The 23132-nt window shown below is 43.3% G+C and overlaps 2 protein-coding genes across 6 annotated transcripts; both read left to right on the top strand.

The window, feature by feature from the left end:
- The first annotated feature begins 2916 nt into the window (after window positions 1-2916).
- Window positions 2917-6896, top strand: COMMD3 (COMM domain containing 3). The gene is made up of 8 exons (XM_010367570.2): window positions 2917-3135; window positions 4483-4594; window positions 4702-4765; window positions 4858-4892; window positions 5241-5301; window positions 5393-5449; window positions 5559-5618; window positions 6530-6896. Exons 1-8 carry the CDS (start codon window positions 2997-2999, stop codon window positions 6587-6589), a joined length of 588 nt encoding a protein of 195 aa, XP_010365872.1. The 5' UTR covers window positions 2917-2996; the 3' UTR covers window positions 6590-6896.
- Window positions 6897-7673: 777 nt separating this feature from the next.
- Window positions 7674-18135, top strand: BMI1 (BMI1 proto-oncogene, polycomb ring finger). Of its 5 annotated transcripts, none has more exons than XM_030940508.1 (10): window positions 7674-8284; window positions 12989-13119; window positions 13448-13544; window positions 14162-14217; window positions 14310-14360; window positions 14516-14624; window positions 14700-14739; window positions 15474-15572; window positions 15920-16000; window positions 16085-18135. In XM_030940508.1, the coding sequence occupies exons 2-10, from the start codon at window positions 13008-13010 to the stop codon at window positions 16412-16414; spliced, it is 975 nt and encodes a 324-aa protein (XP_030796368.1). In that variant the 5' UTR covers window positions 7674-8284; window positions 12989-13007; the 3' UTR covers window positions 16415-18135. The 5 variants fall into 5 exon arrangements, with proteins under 5 accessions (XP_030796368.1, XP_030796369.1, XP_010365870.1 ...); XM_030940509.1 differs by lacking the exon at window positions 7674-8284 and adding an exon at window positions 8591-8759 and having other exon boundaries at window positions 16085-16652; XM_010367568.2 differs by lacking the exon at window positions 7674-8284 and adding an exon at window positions 12154-12283 and having other exon boundaries at window positions 16085-16652.
- Window positions 18136-23132: the final 4997 nt, after the last annotated feature.

The following is a 23132-nucleotide window of genomic DNA, read 5'->3' as shown; positions in this document are numbered from 1 at the left end:
CAAAGTTAAAGTAACCATCAAAGCACTGGTGTTAGGGAACACAGAGAGAATGGTTTCTTATTTATATGTAGTTTTAAAAGCGTTTTAAACTTTCTTCTCTGTAGCATATGAGCAGGCTACAGAGAATAAAACAGATAAAACAGATCTCCACTAGAATATATAATAAATATATAAGCCAGTTAAAACTAGTCTTTGTCTCAATGGCACTTAAACTTATTAAAATTTTTTTTCTCCCCATGGAGTTCCATGAACTCTTCAATCTAAAGGAGTATCTTCCTTCAGCGTTCTTTGCACAAGAGCAAAAAGGTACTTATACAATCTAAAAAAGAAAATATTTAAATTGATAACACTAACAAATGCAGCAATGAGGCCTGTGGGAAAAGATGACCACATAGATCCTGCAAAAAGCCCTAGCCTATTTAATTGTAATCACAATAAAGGGGCCAATATTAAGCTTGTTTCTAAAAAAATTAACCAGTTCAAAGGATACAATGTACTTGAAACTTTAAAACATTGTTTAAAAGGGTAACTTGTAGTTCTTCAAATGGTTTCTAGATTCTCAAAAAGAAAAATAAATTTATCAGCATTGTCCACCTAATATTTGCAGTTTAGAAGGCAAGATATATTGTTCATGTGAAGATGGCTACATCTGTATTTTGTTATTTTCAGTTGCACATAATTGTTCTTTTAAAGAACTTTTTGGGGCCAAATTTAGTTTACTGGCTTTGAGCCTGCAGTTTAGTCAAAGTTCCAATGCTGTTTTCAGTGAGTAAAGAAAGCAAAATTTTAAACAGTATTTTTCATATTTTCAGAATATATTCATATGTAGTTTTTCTAATATAAAACGCATTGATTTTTATGGCTGCAACCAAGAGAGTCTACATCTGGGTAGTCATGCCTTTTGATAATCATACTTCCATGTATTTCAATGGCTTGTCAAAGACACACATATTTGAAACACTCAATCCTGTGCCTCCTTCAAAGGAAGTTTAAATAAATATAACTGTAGTAGGAAAATTCAGTTTTTCTAGCATTAGAACACACTATGGTGAAAATTTTTGTGTGAGCTTAAAATGTGCCCATCACTTAGGCCTAACACATGAATATACTTAGGCCTAAGAGGACAAAACATCCTAAGAGAAAGTACTCATACATGGGCAACAGAGTAACATGACAGCTATTATGGAAACAATCCTTGTGAATTTTCTAACTTTTATGCCCACAAATTCACAACCACTTGTGTTTATTTTTCTCTTTTAAAATAATATTTTAAAATCCATCCCCATGATTAATACTCTTTTTTTGACACTAAATTGAGTATTAGAGTTATCAACTCAAATTCTTTAGAGTATTAATAATCAATGTTACACTAGGTCATAAAATACATGTGTAATAAACGTAATAAGCTTGGATGTTGTTAATATTTTTGTTGAACATTTACACAACTCTGTCCTATTTATTCTCTATGTAATCAGATATCATGAAGTTTTTCAACTGACATTTTACTACTGATGAGAAACAAATTAGGAAGAAGATGAGTGATGGTAAGAAAAGATGAACATGATTAATAGGTGTTTGTTTCATAAAGACTCTAGGGAGACTTTTAAATCCTTCACTGCTACTATATTCTCACCGAGTGAACAGCCACTGCACGTGCCTTTTAAAGCTTTCAAAGGAGGGCTGAGTAGAGTTACTCAATTTGTTACTGATGCTGTTACTCCATTTGCATCCTGTTGTGAAATGAGGTACTCTTTATGTATTGGTGCCAAGATAAATGGCGACTGTATCCATCAAAAAATTTTAAAATAGACATCTAAGTTAGAAAAATAAAAGAATGTTTCACTTTGGGTCTAATGTAGCAAATAATCGCTCCTGAAGACTAAAACATCTTTGTTGTTCCGCATCCCTTCCCTCCACCCTTCAAGAACTTGTATTTTTTAACTTTTCAAGTTCTTTTGATTAAAAATGCCTAATCTACTTTGCTTCACGGGTTTTTTAAAGAATCATTCTTGTTCTCTAAACCCACTTCGTAGAAATAGAGAGGAAGTTAAACTTTATACAGTATTCGAATCTTTAAAGGTATGAGCATCCTAAACAGTAATTCACTTCTAATAAAGATCTTGCCATTCCTAACTGTACTTTACTAAGGTAGCTGTTTAATAAAAACATATTTATGCAGATTCTATACAGCAACTAAAACTGGACCCACAGATGTAGTGAGTAGAGTAGCACAAAATGTGTATGGCAGTTGGCACTTATTTGCAGCGGCACATAAAATTGTTAATAATCTTGTCAAATCTGTTCATAATCCGATTGCTGGAGTGCAGTGCATACAGGAACTCTGTGTATGTGTGCATTGTGTACACACCCCCCATGCACGAAGGACTCTACTGCCGTATTCCAGAAATGATAAAGAAAAAGTAAAAATAAGCAAGAATCACATAATTAGATGTCTTACAGTCTCATAAAAGGGCAGTGCTGCGAGGTTAAGTTGGTGAGCTAAAAAACAAAACAAACAAAAAACCACAAAAACAAACAATATCCAGTTGCCTGAGACCGGAGCTCCCTGCAGGATTCGCGCAGAGCGAGGAGCGGGGAGGGCGCCGTTTGCGGGAGGCGGGGGCCGGGATCCCGACACCGTCCGCCGTCTCCCCGGGATCTCTCAGTGAACCGAGCTGGTGACCGTCCGAGGTAAGCGCCGAGCCAAGGAGAAAGCGCCCGGCGCGTCCACAAAGCGCCCGAGGCCGCCCTTCTAGCCAAGGCTCGGCAGATCCCGCGGCCTGCGCTGGACAAGGAAAGGCTGGACCAACACAGTGGGAGGCGGCAGGCGGCTGCTGGGGGCGCGGGACCCGCGCGCGGACGCGGAGGCGAGCGGGGACGGCCCGCAGCCCGCGCCGCCGCCAGCCGCCCCGAGCCGCGTGCGCGCGCGGCCGCATCAGCTGAGCGCGCGGCGCGTGTCACGTGGTGTGCGTGTCGAAGGTCACGGCGCGCTCACAATGGAGCTCTCCGAGTCTGTGCAGAAAGGCTTCCAGATGCTGGCGGATCCCGGCTCCTTCGACTCCAACGCCTTCACGCTTCTCCTCCGGGCGGCTTTCCAGAGCCTGCTGGACGCCCAGGCGGACGAGGCCGTGTTAGGTAAGCCGCTCGGCTCGGCTCGGAGCTGGATCCGCCGGGGTGGAGGGGCGCTCGGAGAAGAGGAGCCGGCGGAGCGAGAAGGGGAAAGCCCCGGGAAGAGGAAGTCTCCGGGCTTTGCCCTTCGCTCCGGACGGAGTGTTGGGGACGTGGCTCTGCTAGGACTCGGAGCAGACCCTGAGCATTGTTTTGGCCCCACTTGGCACCTTCATAGAGCCAGCTCCACGTTCCTGGCCCGGTTTCCCTCCCAGTCTCTTTGTTCTTTTGTAAAGCCCGTGTTCAAATCTTGTTTGTGGCCTAAACATCTAAGGTGTTTAGCCTTGTCTGAGGCTGCGGCTGTTTTGACAGTTGGACTTCATCTGGGGAGCTCCCTGCAATTCAAGCTTCCAGGGCTAGGCTAGCAAAGGTTTAAAAGGGTCTGTTTCCGAAGTAATTACTAGGTCAGATAGTGTTGACATTTGCCAACTTAGAGCATACCTCAAGTGGCTGTGATCACTCCAGCGCTCTAGTTCAGCATGTTTTACTCAGGTTCTACACCTAGAACCTTAAACTATGATGCACAATACTTTGTTCCGCCCCAGTTACCAGGATGCGAGTGTCTTTTAAGCGATCTGGTCAGTGACTGCGGAGGTTCAGTGTCAGTCTGGATTGAAGACATATTTTAAGACAGATCGCTTTTAGATGATTTTCTTAAATATAAATATCCCAACAATTCAAATTTTTGTTTTTTTTTTCTGTAGTTTCATGAACTAAACACTTGTACAAAAAGTATGAAAGTGGAAGTTCTTCAAACGAAAATAGTAACCACCACCTGGGTTAATCTCAAAAAAAAAAAAAAAAAGATGACTGTCAAGCCCTGAAAGTACTACTATAATTTTGAAATTTGTATTTTATATTCTGAGCTCATGCCTTACCTTCTACCCCCGTGATGTGTTGTTCATGGAGCCAGTTACCCTAAGCTCGTCATTTTTAGGACGGAAGTTTATTCTAAAATTGACACTATGGAAAATATTTATCTTGTTTTTCCTTTGAATTTACTCCAGTGTTAGAATGACCATTGCATTGTAATATTTTCTTTGGGGGCTATAATATTTTTTAATAGTAAAAATATTAAGGCAAAATAAGTTAATTGAAACCAGTAATAGTAGAGTTCTTGATGTGTTCTTTTTATTGTTTTTCACTTGACCTTGTTGCTCATCTCATTGACTTATAATTATGACTGTCCTTATAGTTGAAATTTTTTTAGATCTTATTAAAGGGTTTTTAAACCCAAATTAAAATATTCTTTTTAGGAACATGACTATAAAGAATTTATTATCATAGGCATCACTGGAAGTTAATTTATTTTAGATCATCCAGACTTGAAACATATCGACCCAGTGGTTTTAAAACATTGTCATGCAGCAGCTGCAACTTACATACTAGAGGCAGGAAAGCACCGAGCTGACAAGTCAACTCTAAGGTACAGGATTTATTTAAATATCCATTTATTTTCAAATAGTACCTTTATGATTTCAATTTCAGTTTTAAAAATGGAGGCAGAACTTTGGCTTTTTTCTTTTCTTCTAGCACTTATCTAGAAGACTGTAAATTTGACAGAGAGCGAATAGAACTGTTTTGCACGGAATATCAGGTTACTTTAAAATTTTTAATTAACAGTGACTATTTTTCTTTTACTCTATTTGTAAAGATCTGTTTTTTTCTCTCTTTCTTTTTCCTCTCCAGAATAATAAGAATTCCCTAGAAATCCTACTGGGAAGGTAGGTACTGTGTAAGGTGTCAAGCTGAGGCACTTTTCACTTGCAGGTATGAATGGAGAGTGTTGGTGTGAAACAAGATCTTCGGGATCTTGACCCAAAGAAAAAGAGCCAAAGGGCACGTCAAACAATTGAAGTTAAGCTAATGTTTTTAAAGATAAAGTTTATTGAGATGATTTTCAAATGCTCTTTTACCATTCAGAATTTAAAAGTAAAGTTTAACAATGGTTTAAAATCAGAATGGATTAAAATGGAGTTGGGGGTGGAAAGTAGAGCCATTCTTAGTAAATATAAATAACTGAAAAGTTCTTCTGTAGAGACTGTGCACAAAATTATCATTGCATCTTTCAGCATAGGTAGATCTCTCCCTCATATAACGGATGTTTCTTGGTGCTTGGAGTATCAGATAAAGGTAAAGTTTAACCAACTTCTCTAGGGCGGATTCAGGGAACTTCTTAAAACACACAGTTAAAGGCTGTTTTGTGTTTGTTGTGTTGTTTTAGACCAATCAACTTCAGAAGATGCACAGACCTGCATATTTGGTGACCTTAAGTATACAGGTATTTATAGATAAGTCTTACCCAATAATGAAATGTGTAATGAAATTTATAATTTCATTGATTTAAATAAACAGCGTTTTTTGTTGCGTGTTTTTTTTCCCTGCCCTAGAACACTGATTCCCCATCCTACCCAGAGATTAGTTTTAGTTGCAGCATGGAACAATTACAGGTACAGTATTAGGATCTATAAATATGCCTGTCTTTTTATAAATGTTTACTTGAGAGTTGTACTCTTGGACAGTTCAAAATAAAATTAATCTAACCATCTGTCAGCAGATAATGAAGATTGGTTAAGGATTTAATGGGAAAGGGGCATCAAAAGTAGTATTTTAACATAGGCTTCACTGTTGAAATTAATAGAGAATTGGTCTGTATTTGCTGTTCTTGCTGGTTAAAATAAACTTCTGTAGTGTTAGTGTAAATTTCTTCATGATGAGTTTGGTCCAATAAGATAAAGCAAAATTAAGACATGGCTTTGAAAATGCCTTTGCTTTCAGAAATTGAATTAAACTGTCAAAATTGGATTTTGAAACAGTGGTTTTAATGACTTTTTATAAAGGGGGAAGTATACATAACATTCTAAAACTGTTTTTATTGCCCATTTAAGACTGGGGAAATTCAAAACTACATTGACTAGTGGATATGGCAACGAATTTATTTCATAGCTTTTAAAAAATGAAGATCATTACTGGAAATTTAAGTGAAATTGAATTTTTCAAAGGCATCTTCTGCAGAGCCGTTTTAATGTAACTGTGAATCAAACTTTAAACTTTCAGAAAATGTATATACAGCATAATCTTTGTTAGATAACTTGAGAAAATTCAGATGTACCTGGGCGGTTAAGGATTCGGTTAGAAATCATGTTTCAGTGTGAGGGCAAATAACCGATTTGAACATGAGATGTTTCTGCGGAAACGCTTCTTTTGACTGATAGTAGTTTGTCAAAGGTGAAAATCTTGTTGAATTTTAAACTTGTTTGGAAGGTGTGTCCTGACTTTTTTTCTTGCATCTTTCTTGAACTTGGATACTTCTTTCCTTGTTTTATCCTAAAAAACGTGGTATTGTATACACGTCTTTTAGGACTTGGTGGGGAAACTTAAAGATGCTTCGAAAAGCCTGGAAAGAGCAACTCAGTTGTAACTTGGGGAAGTTAACGATCCGCCCGAGTGCAGAGGAAAACCAGAAACGCCTTGCCTTGAGCTGAACCACCGTTTGTGCGAGCTGGATGTTTTCAGTAGAAAAGAATTTTCTTTTTGAATTTATACCATTCATCAATTTTGACACTTTAAAAAACACGTGTGAAAGAGTTAAGAGGGAAAGATACTGCCCAAGTATTGAATCGTTTAGTACTAACTGTCCATTTATCCTATTTTGATCTTTTTCAAGTCTTCTGAAAGAAAGTAGACAGTATTACACCCTGAATAAATAAGGTGTTGTTTTCCACAAAGAGTGATGATATTTTGTTTGGGTCTGAATTCGTGTGTTAATTATTACTTTGTGTGAAGCTAGATAGGAGTAGTGTGAACTTTTAACGATAGCCTTTTCTCAGGATTAAAGTTAAGGAGGAAAGAATGCGATCCCCCCGGGTCTGTCGCAGAACCCTGCTTCGGGACTCTGGGGGCGGGGGCGGGCGCGGGCGGCTGCGCGGCCCGTTACCTGCGCCCGAGGGCTCGCCCACATCCCGACCCTCGGCCGCCGGGTCCCGGCCCGGCGCGGAGCCCCTGCCCGGAGCCAGCCGTCGCCCGCGCGCGCCCCGCCTCGGCCGCCGGCGGGCGGGGAAGAGGCCGGCGCGGCCGCGGGCGGGCGGGCAGGCGGGCAGGGGCGGGCGCTGTTGTTTCTGCGAGCCCAACTCGGGCGCAGGTTCCGCGCCGCGGCGCCTGAGCCTGGGCCGCAGCCCGCGGGGCCGGCCGGGGGACGTTTGCGCCCCGGGAGGAGGCGGGCTGCCGGGGAAAAGAAAGAACGGGGGGCGGGGTGGACTGCGCGGCGTGCGGGGCCCGAGTGGCGGCCGCGCGGAGCAGGGCGGCGCGTGTGGCGCTGTGGAGAAATGTCTCCACTGCCGCGGCGCGGGGCGAGGGAGGGGGCCGGGCGCGCGGCGCAGAGGGGAGGGGGCGGCCACGGGCCTGACTACACCGACACTAATTCCCAGGCCGCCCTTAAGGAATGAGGGGAGCACGTGACCTGCTGGGGGGGCGGCGGGGGGAGGGGGCGGGCGGACTCCGAGCCATTTTGGAGCCGGTGTCAGTTTCCACTCTGCCTTCAGCGGTGCATTTTTTTCCACCCTCCCCTCCCCCTCCTCCCCTCCCCCCGCTCGCACGCACACACACGGCGCCCCCCGCCCGCCCGCCTCCCCCACAGCAACTATGAAATAATCGTAGTATGAGAGGCAGAGATCGGGGCGAGACAATGGGGATGTGGGCGCGGGAGCCCCGCTCCGGTTTAGCAGCACCTCCCAGCCCCGCAGAATAAAACCGATCGCGCCCCCTCCGCGCGCGCCCTCCCCCGAGTGCGGAGCGGGAGGAGGCGGCGGCGGCCGAGGAGGAGGAGGAGGAGGAGGCCCCGGAGGAGGAGGCGTTGGAGGTCGAGGCGGAGGAGGAGGAGGCCGAGGCGCCGGAGGAGGCCGAGGCGCCGGAGCAGGAGGACGCCGGTCGGAGGCGGCATGAGGCGAGCGCGGCGGCCGCGGCTGCTCGGGGCCGCGCTGGTTGCCCATTGACAGCGGCGTCTGCAGCTCGCTTCAAGATGGCCGCTTGGCTCGCATTCATTTTCTGCTGAACGACTTTTAACTTTCATTGTCTTTTCCGCCCGCTTCGATCGCCTCGCGCCGGCTGCTCTTTCCGGGTACGTAGGAGGCGAGGCGCCCCCGGGACGGGGCTGGGGGCCGGCGGGGGCCGCGCGGGGCTCGGGGCAGCCGCGGGTGGAAGGGGAGCCCCCCCCCGCGCCCCGGCCGCGCCGCCGGGAGGGCGCTGACAGCGTGGGCGCCCGGCCCCGCGCCCCGCGCAGCCCGCCCCGAGCCCGCCGGCCCCGCGCGCCGCCCGCCCCGCGCCCGCGAGCGCGCGCCCGCCGCCACCCGCCGACTCCCGCGGCGCCGGGACCGACCCGCAGCCCGCGCCGCGCCGCCGCCGCCAGCAGGGCTCGGCGCCGCTCCAGCCGCCGCCGCCCGCTCAGTCCCGGCGCGCCGCGCGCGGCCCCACGTTTTAGTTCCCCGCTACCCCGGGCGCCCCTCCGCACCCTCGCGACGCACATGGCCCCCAAGAGGAGCAGTCGTATTTCCAGCCTCGGCGGCTCTCTCGGCCGCAGCACCCTTTGTTGAGAGGTAGATTTGGATGAAACGGGGACGGGTTCCTGAAATCGGGAGCTGCTTGGGTCAAGTGGCTTCCCTCCTCTCCCGAAGAAAGGGCTCTGGAGGGGCTCCAGCCCCCAGAGAACGCCCCCATTTTATAGGGACGGGTTGCGTGGGAGGCGGCCAACCCGCCAAGGTGGGTGTGAGGCTGGAGAGAGCCCCGACAAAAATGTTATTAACTTAAGTTGGGGGGACACTTGTGTGAGATTGGATGGCTGGTAAGATGGCGGTTCCTAGTTGTTTCCAAGGTCTCCTGCATTTGTGTTTAAAATGCTAAAGTTTTCAAGGTGGTGTGTGTTGGGAGTCTTGGATAAGTGCTCTAAACATCACTTGGGAGGTGCTCCCTGGGAAGTGGGCATTTCAAATTTGGAGCTTTTTGTGGAGTGAAGATGGTGACTGGACGTTAGCCTTGCTGGAGGCTTCCTTTCTCACTACTTCTTTCTCTCCTTTTTCTTTTTACCCCTTTTGGAGACTGCAACTTTTCTCTCGACTTCCACGTAGAAGGGATGCACTCAGCATCATGACTCCAGTCCACTACCTTTTATAGGTTTTGCTAAATGTCAGCATAGGTCATTTGGCAAAGGGATGCTTTAGAAAGGAGCACTAAAAAGTTGATTGCATATGTTTACGCAGTCACTTGGGCTTGACAGCGATATGGCATGATCTTTTTCCCAGAGATTTACAGTTAATAATTGGAAGTAAACAAGTAGAGAGACTTTGATCATTACCAATTGCAGTAAAAGGATTTAGTGGGCTTAGTGGTCACGGTTCAATATATGAAAGAGAAGCATGTATCAACCCCTTCCCTTAATGTGGGCAAAATTCCGAGCATATTTATCCAAATGCAAGTGTAGGTTGGTGGTGTGTACAACATTATGAGTAGTTCAACGTATATTTTATAGGAACCTTAACTCCCATGTTCTGGAAACACATTATAAGCTCCACGAAAGAGTTGATACTTAAGGATGCAAATTATTGACAGTATATAACAAGTTATGAGACTCTATATGTTAACATTTGAGTTTTAAGTAGACTGATCAGAAATCCCGGGGGTTGATTTTGTAAACAAAATTATAATTTTTTAGATTTGAGTTAATTCCATACATCTACCCCAGAGTGTAGTCAGAAGTGCTTGAAATAACCTACTTGTGTGAGTCTTATGCCTAGTAAATGTTACAAGTCACTGTGTATGCATGTATACACTTAAAGCTTTTGTAAGAAAATTAAGCATTTAACTGTACATGATAAGTCCATTAATACTCTATCATTAATTTCTTGGATGTATGTTAAGTGTGCAGATAGGCAAATTTCTCCCCAGGAGTCAAATTAACCCCAACTTTACCCATGCTTATGTTGGGCTGTGAACCCCAACTGGGGCTATGGAGTTCATTTGCATTTCTTAGGTTGCAATAGGCAAGTTGATGGTTAACACAAGAACTTGCTTCTGTTTTCCTTCATTTTGACATTCCTGGTATTAGGCCTCCACCTAAAAACTGACAGCCCCAACTGAGTGTGTTACAATGGCAAGTTTTAACGGATGAGTATTTTTACCATAATATGTTTGGTGCATTTTTCCTTGCTTAACTGGCACTTTCTGGGTTGGAACCTGGAAGGTTTTCACTTCCGTGGTGGAAGAGATTGTTTCTCAAATCTTATCAAGCACGTCAAACACTTTGGAAGTCTTCCTTAGGTTGCCTCTACTTTCAAATGGTATAAAAACATAAAGGACTGATTTTTATATAAGTAACAGTGATATTTATTAGCATTATAAATGGTCACAGGATTGTGGCCAAATTTTTCTGAACTGAGGTAGAGGAATTGTGTGAATTAAGACTCAAGATGAATTTGAAAGACTTTTGGTCAAGTACATGTGACTTAAATGCTCAAAGCAAACCGGTGGATAACCCTCCATTGAGGTTTGATTGTTCTCCTTGTTAATACTTGTGTTTGTGTGGCGTTGGTTTTCTGCAAGGCAGAGGAGAAATAAAGGCAACTATTTTTATTGGAGCCCCTTCATGAACTTTGTGATCAGTGGTTTTTTAGTGCAGTATGCTTTCACAGGCAAACAGAAGTATTACCTCACTATCTTTCTAGGAAAGATCCTGTGGTTTCAAAAGGAGAATTTTCTTTAAGCACCAAGAAGGCTGTTCTTTAATTTACCAAGTACAGTTTGATTTAAATATTGCTACTCTTTAGGGACATTGCTCTACCTGCAACTCCTCTATGCCCCGCTTAGATTTATGTTAACGTGTTGACAGTATTCTCCAAAACAAGTAATCCAAAGATAACTGAGGAGTCACACCAGAAGTTTTCTGGTAGAGGTCGCCAGTTGCCACCGTGGTCACTTTCATAAGAGAGGCTTTGTTTTGTTTTTTACCATTTTCTTGAGGTTAGCTCTTAATTTCAGCCATTGAGCTGTGTTGATTGGTGTTTCCCTTTACTGCATTAATACACCTTAGGAATTAAAAACGCAGGTACATCTTACTGCAAGTTTCAAAAGATCCTGGATTTCCACTCAAGGAAGATTTAAGAGTGTACTTCAGTGAGGTCTGAAAGCTTAGTCTTATATCAGGTTCTGAAATGAATGAAGGAGGGGGGTTGAAGTTTATTTTTTAAGAATACTACACGAAGTAATTGACTTCCCTGGCTGTCGGCTGGTGTATTGTTGCTGACAGGTCCCCATTGTGACTTTCCTGTAATAGAGATACCTGTTGGGAATATCATTTCATCGTATGGGGGGTTTTACATTTGTTTTTCTCTTCTGTCGCTGCTCTGGGTTGACAAGCTGTTGATTTAGCGTTGGGAATGGGCTGGTCACAAGGTTCTGTACACGTTGTCACTATCGTACTGATTAAAGTACTTTTTCTTGCCCCCAGCATAGTTTGTTCAAATAAAACACTGGGCTTTGCCCCCTCCTCTTCTTGTAAAACAGATTTCAGTTTTCAGCCTTTCCAAAACTTTGTATCGCTCATTTGATCTACAGGAGAGCGTCACATTAGAGAAAGAAGTTTTAAAGAGGTTCGGTTCAATAAACATCTCTGCAATTTGAGCCCTGACGGTTTCGGGCTAAGTGCAGAGTTGGCAATTCTCAAAAAATCCCTTCGTGAAATTTCTGACCTAGTGATTGCAGACAGGACAGACCGAGGGAGTCGAGATCTGAAACCAGCTCTGCGCACCAAGTCGACGTGGAAAGAGGCTCCCGGAGTGTCCGAAATGGCCGGGAGTGCGGTTTGCATTTTCCTTTCGCGGGCGCTGCCGCAGGCTCCCGGGTCCCCGCCGCCCAGGACTTGGTCCCTAGTCCCCGCTCCCCAGCGCCTTGGCCTCGTGGGGCCGCCCCGCCCCCCCGGCGTCGCCGCACCCACCCCGCCCCCGCGCCGGCCCCGCCCCCGCGGCGCGCCGCCCCTCCCCAGCCCGCCGCCCCGCACGCCCGCCGAGGCTCGGGGCTCGGGCCGGGCTCCGCGCGGAGTTGCAGCGGTGGCCGGATGCCAAGTGTAAGTGTAAGTTGCTATGGAAACCCCGACCGAGGCGAGTTCCGAATCCGGAGCGAGACGGAGCCCCGGGCGCCGCCGGATCCGCCCCTCGCATCCCGGCCCCCGGGCGTCCGCCGCGCTCAGGCCCCGGCCCAGGCCGACTGGAGGTGCTCCTCCTGCGGCCCCGGCACCAGGCTCCGGAAATGCCAGGGATGCAGGGAGGGCAGAATTGTTTTCCCTGCGCGTCGCGTAAAAACGTGCCAGGTTCTGCTTGCTGGAACCGTCTAAAACAACCGGAACCCCGGGATTTTCGCTTGCAGATTCTTGAGGAAGTTTTATAATAAATTTGGAGAGCTGGAACAAGCCCTAGTGGTTGGTAAATATCCGCGGGGATTGTGTGGCGTCTGCAGCAGCCTTGGGGCTGCTGGGCTGGAGGACAAATGGAAGAAAGAGACCCTAATACGCTCAGCTCCCAGCCCCCACCCCAGACCTTTTCTTCTTCCTACAGGATTGATCTCAAAGACCAGAAGTAACGTTAGTTGGATCCTTTTTCATCAGTTTGGTAGAAGTGATTCCGATCTGATGTGTAAATTCTTTCTGTAGAAACGTTGGGACAGCCCAGCTGTACAGTGTTAAATGGGTTTTCTGAATTCAGTGTTTCAGGGTGTGTGATTACTAGATGATCTCCATTCTTGTTCTGTGAATTATGGCTATTATTTCTGTGTCTTGCAGGATTTTTTATCAAGCAGAAATGCATCGAACAACGAGAATCAAGATCACTGAGCTAAATCCCCACCTGATGTGTGTGCTGTGTGGAGGGTACTTCATTGATGCCACAACCATAATAGAATGTCTACATTCCTGTAAGTACCGAGCTTTAGTTCTCTTTTGTATCATGTGTATTTTACAGTTCGACCTGAAATTTGAAAACTGTTAATGATTCCTGCAATCTGTGGTAATGTTGGTACAAAGTGAAGTCATTTTTTTCTTTTGCATGTAATGACTTTTTGTTAATATGTATTGTATTACAAGCATGCAGTGTATGTATTCTCAGGGTATGAATTAGTTTATTTAGTTGGAAATGCTTTTTGGCATTTACCACCTTGTTTCTACTAGTTCTCGGTTTCTGACACCAATGCTTTATCCACTCATTTCTAAACATTAAAAAAACTTTACATGTTCTACTTCTAGTCTGTAAAACGTGTATTGTTCGTTACCTGGAGACCAGCAAGTATTGTCCTATTTGTGATGTCCAAGTTCACAAAACCAGACCACTACTGAATATAAGGTAGGAAACTGTTTAAATTCCTTGTTTGTAGTTGTTATTGAAGTTGTATAATTTACTGAAGGCTACCCTCTTTATTTCTTCACAGAAAATTTACTCTTGAATACATGCCTAATATGTGTGTGTGTTGTGGAGGGTAGCCATTTAATTTCTCGCCATGTTAATGGTGACCAAGTTTAGACAAAGTTTAGTAGTAGTTAAGTGATTTTAAGATTTTTTTTTTCCTAACTATCCTTTAAAAACTGAATTAGTTAACCTTTTTTGCATTGCTTTATGGACTTCATGACAGGCAAGAATAAATATTTAAAAGGGCTTCCAGTCTTTCCTCTTCATTCTCTATTCATATTAGCTTAATTTAGTAACTTGAAAGGCACACTTCTCTTGATTTAGCAAATGTGAAGAATTTATTAGTGAATATAAAATATTTTTCTACTGATTTAAAAAGTGCTATATACAGAGAACTTTTATTCTCTCAGTTAATTTTTATCTTATCAATGTAGTTATAGACAGCATCACAATAAAGTAAAATACTATAGCATGAAAAAAGACTGCAGAAACATATGAACATTTTTAGTTCTTGCCATCTTAATTCATAGTTTTCTATTTTAATTCTTTTTCAGGTCAGATAAAACTCTTCAAGATATTGTATACAAATTAGTTCCAGGGCTTTTCAAAAGTGAGTAACTTGCTTAGAAAATGAATTTGAAGAGATTATTCATTAGTTCTTTGTGTTATGCCAAAGGTTTACATCTTTTTTTCCCCATTCAGATGAAATGAAGAGAAGAAGGGATTTTTATGCAGCTCATCCTTCTGCTGATGGTAAACCTTTTAGGGGAGGGAAGACATTTTATTTGGGGGGAGAGCTTATCTAGGAATTAAAATTTATTGAAATTGACTTAACCACTTCCATCCTCTTATATAAAATATATTAGGTATCTAATTTTTAAAAATTACATTTCACTATATCATTATAGCTGCCAATGGCTCTAATGAAGATAGAGGAGAGGTTGCAGATGAAGATAAGAGAATTATAACTGATGATGAGATAATAAGCTTATCCATTGAATTCTTTGACCAGAACAGGTAAAATCTTTAGGCAATCTATTTTATGGTAATGTTTTATTAGATTATTTCACTAATAAATTTTCTGTTTCTTAGATTGGATCGGAAAGTAAACAAAGAGAAATCTAAGGAGGAGGTATGTTTCATGTTACAAAAACATAGAAGAAACATTGTTTGGATTCCAGATTTTATCAGGGATTGTGTTGCCCTTTAGAATATTCGGCTGTTAAATAGAAGAAAATGGTCATGTTTAATGTTTAAGAAAAGTCGGCCGGCGCGGTGCCTCAAGCCTGTAATCCCAGCACTTTGGGAGGCCGAGACGGGCGGATCACGAGGTCAGGAGATCGAGACCATCCTGGCTAACACGGTGAAACCCCGTCTCTACTAAAAAATACAAAAAACTAGCCGGGCGAGGTGGCGGGCGCCTGTAGTCCCAGCTACTCGGGAGGCTGAGGCAGGAGAATGGCATAAACCCAGGAGGCGGAGCTTGCAGTGAGCTGAGATCCGGGCCATTGCACTCCAACCCGGGCAACAGAGCAAGACTCCGTCTCAAAAAAAAAAAAAAAGAAAAAAAAAAGAAAAGTCTACATGTGGTATTTAATAATTAGAATTTATTTTATGTATGATTGTTAGTCTCACAAAATAAATAGTTCACAGTTAATACTTTGGTATATTTGAAGTTTGTTTATTATATTAGGAATCTGTTCATTTAGTATTTATAATGATAGTAAACTCAAAGTAATTAGTTGAGAGGTTGGTCACCTCCAATTTTGTTTGATACTGGTATCTTTTATCATATTAAAGCAATCAAATTGAAACTTCATATCTGAAAGTAACTGAAAAAAGTTACTTTTCTAAATGTACTTTTAGGTGAATGATAAAAGATATTTACGATGCCCAGCAGCAATGACTGTGATGCACTTAAGAAAGTTTCTCAGAAGTAAAATGGACATACCTAATACTTTCCAGGTACCTACTTTTATATTCTTCTTGCATTTTATATAGATTTTACAGTTTTAATTACATTTTTCACTTTGAATTTTGAACCCAAAAAAGCAATAGGAAAAAAATGTTGTTAGTGCTAAAGTTGAAATTTATCTTAAAACATTTGGTATGTGTTCTCTTTTATGCTATGAAAACAAATCCCTTAACACTCTCTAGCAGTATTTTTTTCCTCATTTGAAGTTTCAGGAGTCTTTCTTTGTTAAATGTTTGGAGAATATGCTTTTTAAAGCACTTTTGGATTATATTTAAATGACAAAAAATGTCGATTTACCTTTGTTCTTTTGTTACTTAATAAAAATATTTTTCACTAGATTGATGTCATGTATGAGGAGGAACCTTTAAAAGATTATTATACACTAATGGATATTGCCTACATTTATACCTGGAGAAGGGTAAGTAGCATGTCTGTTGTTAGATTATGATGGTAAACTATATTTAAATAATTAAGAGTAATTTTTTTCCTTTTAACTTTGTAGAATGGTCCACTTCCTTTGAAATACAGAGTTCGACCTACTTGTAAAAGAATGAAGATCAGTCATCAGAGAGATGGACTGACAAATGCTGGAGAACTGGAAAGTGACTCTGGGAGTGACAAGGCCAACAGCCCAGCAGGAGGTATTCCCTCCACCTCTTCTTGTTTGCCTAGCCCCAGTACTCCAGTGCAGTCTCCTCATCCACAGTTTCCTCACATTTCCAGTACTATGAATGGAACCAGCAACAGCCCCAGCGGTAACCACCAATCTTCTTTTGCCAATAGACCTCGAAAATCATCAGTAAATGGGTCATCAGCAACTTCTTCTGGTTGATACCTGAGACTGTTAAGGAAAAAAATTTTAAACCCCTGATTTATATAGATATCTTCATGCCATTACAGCTTTATAGATGCTAATACATGTGACTGTCGTCCAGTTTGCTTTCTTTTGTAGTGACATTAAATTTGGCTATAAAAGATGGACTACATGTGATACTCCTATGGACGTTAATTGAAAAGAAAGATTGTTGTTACAAAGAATTGGTTTCTTGGAAAGCAGGCAAGACTTTTTCTCTGTGTTAGGAAAGATGGGAAATGGTTTCTGTAACCATTGTTTGGATTTGGAAATACTCTTCAGTGGACATAAGCATTGGGCCATAGTTTGTTAATCTCAACTAACACTTACATTACATTCTCCTTGATTGTTCTTGTTATTATGCTGTTTTGTGAACCTGTAGAAAACAAGTGCTTTTTATCTTGAAATTCAACCAACGGAAAGAATATGCATAGAATAATGCATTCTATGTAGCCATGTCACTGTGAATAACGATTTCTTGCATATTTAGCCATTTTGATTCCTGTTTGATTTATACTTCTCTGTTGCTACGCAAAACCGATCAAAGAAAAGTGAACTTCAGTTTTACAATCTGTATGCCTAAAAGCGGGTACTACCGTTTATTTTACTGACTTGTTTAAATGATTCGCTTTTGTAAGAATCAGATGGCATTATGCTTGTTGTACAATGCCATATTGGTATATGACATAACAGGAAACAGTATTGTATGATATATTTATAAATGCTATAAAGAAATATTGTGTTTCATGCATTCAGAAATGATTGTTAAAATTCTCCCAACTGGTTCGACCTTTGCAGATACCCATAACCTATGTTTAGCCTTGCTTACCAGCAAAGAATATTTTTAATGTGGATATCTAATTCTAAAGTCTGTTCCATTAGAAGCAATTGGCACATCTTTCTATACTTTCTATACTTTTCTTTATATACTTTTCTCCAATAATACATGTTTACTTTAAAAATTGCTGCAGTAAAGAAAAACCTTTAACTTTAGCGTGTTAATTTTCCATTGGCTATGATGGAATTAATATTGTATTTTAAAAATGCATATTGATCACTGTAATTCTAAAACAATTTTTTAAATAAACCAGCAAGTTGCTGAAAGAAGGCTTTTTATCTTAAAGTTATTTTAATATGTGGTATAGCAGTAATTTCAAATTTAAGAGTTGCTTTTACAGTTAACAGTGGAATATGCCTTCTCTGCTATGTCTGGAAATAGAAGCTATTTATTATAAGCTTCTACAGGTATTTTTAAATAGAGCAAGCATGTTGAATTTAAAATATGAATAACCCCACCCAACAATTTTCAATTTGTTTTTTGCTTTGGTCGAACTTGGTGTGTGTTCATCACCCATCAGTTATTTGCGAGGGTGTTTATTCTATATGAATATTGTTTCATGTTTGTATGGGAAAATTGTAGCTAAACATTTCATTGTCCCCAGTCTGCAAAAGAAGCACAATTCTATTGCTTTGTCTTGCTTATAGTCATTAAATCATTACTTTTACATATATTACTGTTACTTCTGCTTTCTTTAAAGATATAGTAAAGGATGTTTTATGAAGTCACAAAATACATATATTTTTATTTTGACCTAAATTTGTACAGTCCCATTGTAAGTGTTGTTTCTAATTATAGATGTAAAATGAAATTTCATTTGTAATTGGAAAAAATCCAATAAAAAGGATATTCATTTAGAAAATAGCTAAGATCTTTAATAAAAATTTGATATGAAAAGCACAATGTGCAGAAGTTTTCGAAACCCTATAGAGGATTACAACAGGTAAACGTTAAAGAGAATACATTGCTGTCTTAATAGTGATGTTGCTAAGAAGTACGTGCTTTGTTGTAAAACTGCTTGAAAGCCCATTGAAAGATGTATCTGTCTATTTACAATCTTTGAAGTAAAAGTTACCAATGTTTGCCAATTTTGGTGAATTTAACTCATTTTCTAGGCTTTAAGTTTTTCATGATGTTTAAGACAAAAGTTAATGGAAGTGTCAAGTGATATTTTTGCTTTGGATGATCATTTGTATAAAGAATGAAAAAATATTTTTAAAAGGCTAAAAACTTTAAATGCTAGTGGACTGTCATTTGATTTACATAAAACCAAGTTATAAGATCAACATGGAATTCAAACTTTACATCTCAATCGCTTTATGATGGATTTATTTTTGAAATTGCTTATTAATCAGATACTGCAGTTATGGCTTACTTAGCACTATTTAACCATATGTGAAAATGTTATTTAGTTGAAAAGATTTTTTTCTCCTACTCAATTAGAAAATGGCATAAGCTTAAAAGTACATTTCAGCCAAAATTTTTTCTATGAATGGAAGATGTTTTGTATTCTTAAATAAGCAGCTATTACAGTTTGACAATTAAGATTAAAAACGTTTGCTAGGTTACCATGTTAGAAAATTTCAACCTTATGAAAACCCATATCAAAAGCTGCTAACTTTGTAACTTTTAGTAGCCAAAGCAGGGTACAGGAAAAGTCAGCTTTAAGTTTGACTTTTGCTTCTGAAAATATTCTAGAACACAAAGTTAGTGCTAACAAAATATTTCAGAGAAAATGCCTAAATTGATTTTACAGATTTTTACCTTAAATGCAAAGAGAAAAATGAGGCTGGTTGCTGTTGTGTAAATAGTGATCTATCTTGCTTTACACATGCATACCACTTTACAAGTACTTTTTGCTTTTAAAATTGCCGGCCGTTAATTGCACTGCATTGAAAAAACAACTGCCCTTCAGTTGTCTTAACCTGCCAACCATATTGCTATTTCCATATCCATACCTGATACTATTTGGACCTCTGGAGGGAAAATGCAACTGGCAGAATAAGCTGCTAGGGACTTTCCTTCATCCTTTCCTCTTTTCTGAATATTTTGAAGGTACAGTTAATTTGTGAAATCTTGTAACACTCATTGTATGGGCCTATTAAGGTTTTGTTATGAAAACAATAGGAACTTAAATACCCATGTGAAATGCGCCTTGCATTGACCAACACGAAAGGAGGACGTTTGGTATTTTAAAATAGTTTATTTTATGGTATCTTTTGAGGGGATAGGATTTACTTTTAGAAACAATCTGCACATGGAATCCAGTCTCTTAAAATCCTGGGGTGAAGCAATTGGTAATTTTTCCATTTCTCTTTGTATTTTAAAGGTTTGATAAATGTTTAAGATCTTTTTCTTCCTAATGCACGAGGAATGATAGTTGGAAATTCTGATTTAATTTAACTTAGTTGGAATGGAGGCTCCATAAGATTTTTAAAATACTTTGGCTGTTTTCCCCACACAGTCTTCATTGCGTTTATCCAAAACAAAAGGGTCTTGATCAACTTATATGAAAAACGCCTAGACATCATTTTAGATCTGTGCCGCGTCTAACAGTATACTAATTAAACCCTTTTCAAAAACCATCTATGCCTTTAAGACACTAATGTGGTGCAAAAATCACTGAACCCAGCTCCAACTTAAAGCTCTTGAGATACAGCATTTCACTTGAGGATGTTTCTTCATGTACAAAATGAACACTAACACAGGTAATACTTTGGAAGGTTGCTCTAAAAAAAATTCTGACTCCTCAAAAAAAAAAAAAAGCCCTTGAGGTAAATTAGCACTACAGAATTCAGAGCGAGGAGACGTCTCCAGTTCTTTACAAGGAATAGAAGGAGATACCCACACATTACAGCCTTGCAGCGAATCAGATTTGGAAATACCCACTGCGAAGACCTTGAGCCAGCCGATCTCCCTGCAAATCTCAAGATCGCCCAGTTTTGATTATGAAAGTCTCCGAAAATGTTTACACAGTTGAGTGTTTCCTGTTTCCGCAGTTAATTTTTTTTTTTTAACGTTTTTTCTTCTTTTGGTTCTTGAAACGGATTTCCTTTATTTGCACCAGTTTCTTTTTCTTAGTGTGCGATTTCTAGAGGTCTCACATGAAGAACTTCACTATCAACTCTGTCTTCATCAAGTCGACGACATCAGAAGTCATGTCATATTTATCACTGGAAAGGCTCCTCTGTAGGACTCTTGTGAGAAGTGTTCTGGAGAAGTTCAAGTGGAAAACTCATTCGGAAGTCGCTTTAGCCCTCCAAATAAATAGTAAGAGCTTCATAAAAACTTTCAACAAAGGAGTTAAAACTACTCTCATTTTTCAGCCCCTAGCCTTTAACAATGTCCCTTCCGAGACAATTGGAAGTTACTTTCAAAAGTAGCAGGTGTTGTTCCCTACCCTTCAGTAAAATGCTACTTCTTGCTCTAATTGTTGGGTCATCATGGAATGCAAACTTCACCGTGGACGTGATTTCAACGTTGGTGCGGATTTGGAGATCTCCAACTGTCTGTCCTAAATTAGCCAGAACTCAAGTTGAGAGAAGAGGCTGCAGACCCGGGTGATAAGGAAGCGCGTCGGAAAGTGGAATGCCAGGAATAGGATGGTGGCCGAGACGGACACCGAGGTTAGTGCAGGTGGAGAAGTCGGTCCAGGAGCCCAAGGAGCCCAAGTCACAGGTCCGAAGTCCTTAGGAGTGGAAGATCTTTCAACTAAACCAGAGAGAGGGGCGCACCGCACGGCGTGGACCATAAAGCCCGGGCGAGGGTGATTAGGGTGGGAAACCCCCACGGCATTCCAAAAACACAGGTTTCTTAGGTTCTAGTGCCCAGTGGAAAGGGCACAGTACACTGGCCTGGAGGAAATCACCTGACTTCTTACAGCGCTGCCTCCCTGGTAAGGGGGACCTTTATCAAAAAGACATCTTAAAGAAGCAACCGCCCCTCTCTTTTTCCTTATTTTCTAATTAGCATCTCACGGAGTAGGGGAAAGAGCTACAACCCAGTCCCCTGGTCGGAACTGCGCCACCCCCGTTCGGCCCTGCTGGGCGCGCGAGCCAAGGCCGCGGGGCACCGGGAGGCCATTTTGCGCGTGCGCTGCTCGCCTCGCGCCGCCCTCGGCTCTGCGGACTCGGATCCCGCCAAATTTGAAAGCGAGATTGTCAGGCCCTAAGGGGCTTGAGGGGCGGGGGAACGACGTCTTCTCCAAAGTTGGACCCCGTGGCGAGCGGCGGCGACAGCAGGGTATGCGCCGCCTCCGGAGGTGCTCCCCCTTCCCGCCGAAGCCCTCCACAGCGGCGGGCCGAGGCGCAGCGACGGGTCCCTGTCCCTCGAGCTCAGCGCGGGCAGGAAAACGACCCGCACTCGGGGAGGCAGCGGCTTCGCGGACAGAGCCCACGGGAGCGCGCCCTACCAGGAGCCAGGCCCGATAATCACCTTTCTTTGCCCTCCTCCGTCTTCGAGTCCAATCAATGCCCTTTCTCCTTAAGGAACGAGGTGTCCTTGGAGTTTGGGGTTTTGTTGGATGATTTTAAATAAAATCATTAAGTTATAAAGTGGCCACCCTGAAGGTTCCCGAAAGCGACTTTCATGTCTGCGACTGGAAAGGCCTAGGGGAGAGGGTCCTTCCGCTGGGCTCGTTTAATAGAACGCACTCGAATCCCCTGGGAAAGAGCCTTGACCGGGTGACAGGGCTGAGGAGGGGTGGCTGCGCGGCGGAATCTCAAGATCTGGGCAAAGGCTCTTATCTCGGGACGCGAAGGCGACGCCAAAATGGGTCCCCGGACAAGGCGACCCTGGGAGTGCCGGCTCCCCCGGCCTGGCAGAGGAGCGGGTGGGCCGAGGCTGGGACATCGCCTCCGAAAGCTGCCGGGACACGGCGGCTTCCTGCAGAGCCAGCGCCTGCCGGATCCCCAGAGCACAGAGGCTTCTCGGATAAGAGAGCTCCCCGTGCGCCCTAAAACCGGGAGAGGAAGGGACGACTTGGGGAAAGGGATTGGGGAATCTGGGGCATCAGCGGAGAAGTGAAAGCGGCCTAAAATGGGCGACGGCGGGCGAGTCCTCTTTATCAGTGCAGCAGGCTGCCGGAGCCGCCATTTGGTGGCGGATCTCGGTAGTTCAGTAGCACGTTGTGCTGAACGTCACAACTGGCTTGTCTACGTGGCATCGTCATTTCTTAACCGCGGTTTTACGAAATGCAAATTTCCCCCTGGCCTTCCTCCTCCGCGGGCGTCGACCCCCACTCGGCGCTCCGGGTGGACGGCTCCGGGGTGCGGGTCGTCCCTCGGGTGGTGCAGCCGCCGCGGCCTGAGACCCGGGGAGCGCCGGGGGTCCTTTCTGTGAGGCGCCCTCCCCCGGCTTCTGCCCGCGCCAAAGCCTGATGGAGTCCAGCGCAGACCTAAAGGCGCGCTTGGCACCCCGATTTTTCGAGACTGGGACGACTCTGAGCCAGCAGCTTTTCTCTCCCTCGTGGGGAGAATCTCATATCCTTGGGGTGGTGGGTGTGATAGGCATTGTCTTTTGGCCCCGCGTGTCCCTTCCCCGGTCTCCCGCCTCACCCCTCTCCGAGGTGAGGAGGGGAAACGGCAAATTCAGGCCTGGCGGGAAGGAACCGACCCGACGAGAGGCAGCTCCGCAGGGAGGGTCGGTTGGGATCCCGCCCCAGCGCCTCCTGCTCTGCCCGGCCCGCCCGGGGACGGGGAATGCCAGACATTTCTGTTGAGTGGTAGCAGGGCCGGTGGCACCATCTCGGGTGGCCGAGGCTTCGAGGTTTTCATGAAAAGCCCCCGAAGAGTGAGGCGCCCGCCCAGTGGAGAACAAAGGGCCGAGGGGCGAGGCGAGGCCACGCGCGCGGCTCCCTTG

The sequence above is a fragment of the Rhinopithecus roxellana genome, chromosome 11 (assembly GCF_007565055.1).
Source record: "Rhinopithecus roxellana isolate Shanxi Qingling chromosome 11, ASM756505v1, whole genome shotgun sequence".
Classification (NCBI taxonomy): Eukaryota; Metazoa; Chordata; class Mammalia; order Primates; family Cercopithecidae; genus Rhinopithecus; species Rhinopithecus roxellana.
This window is presented reverse-complemented; position numbering and strand designations above follow the sequence as displayed.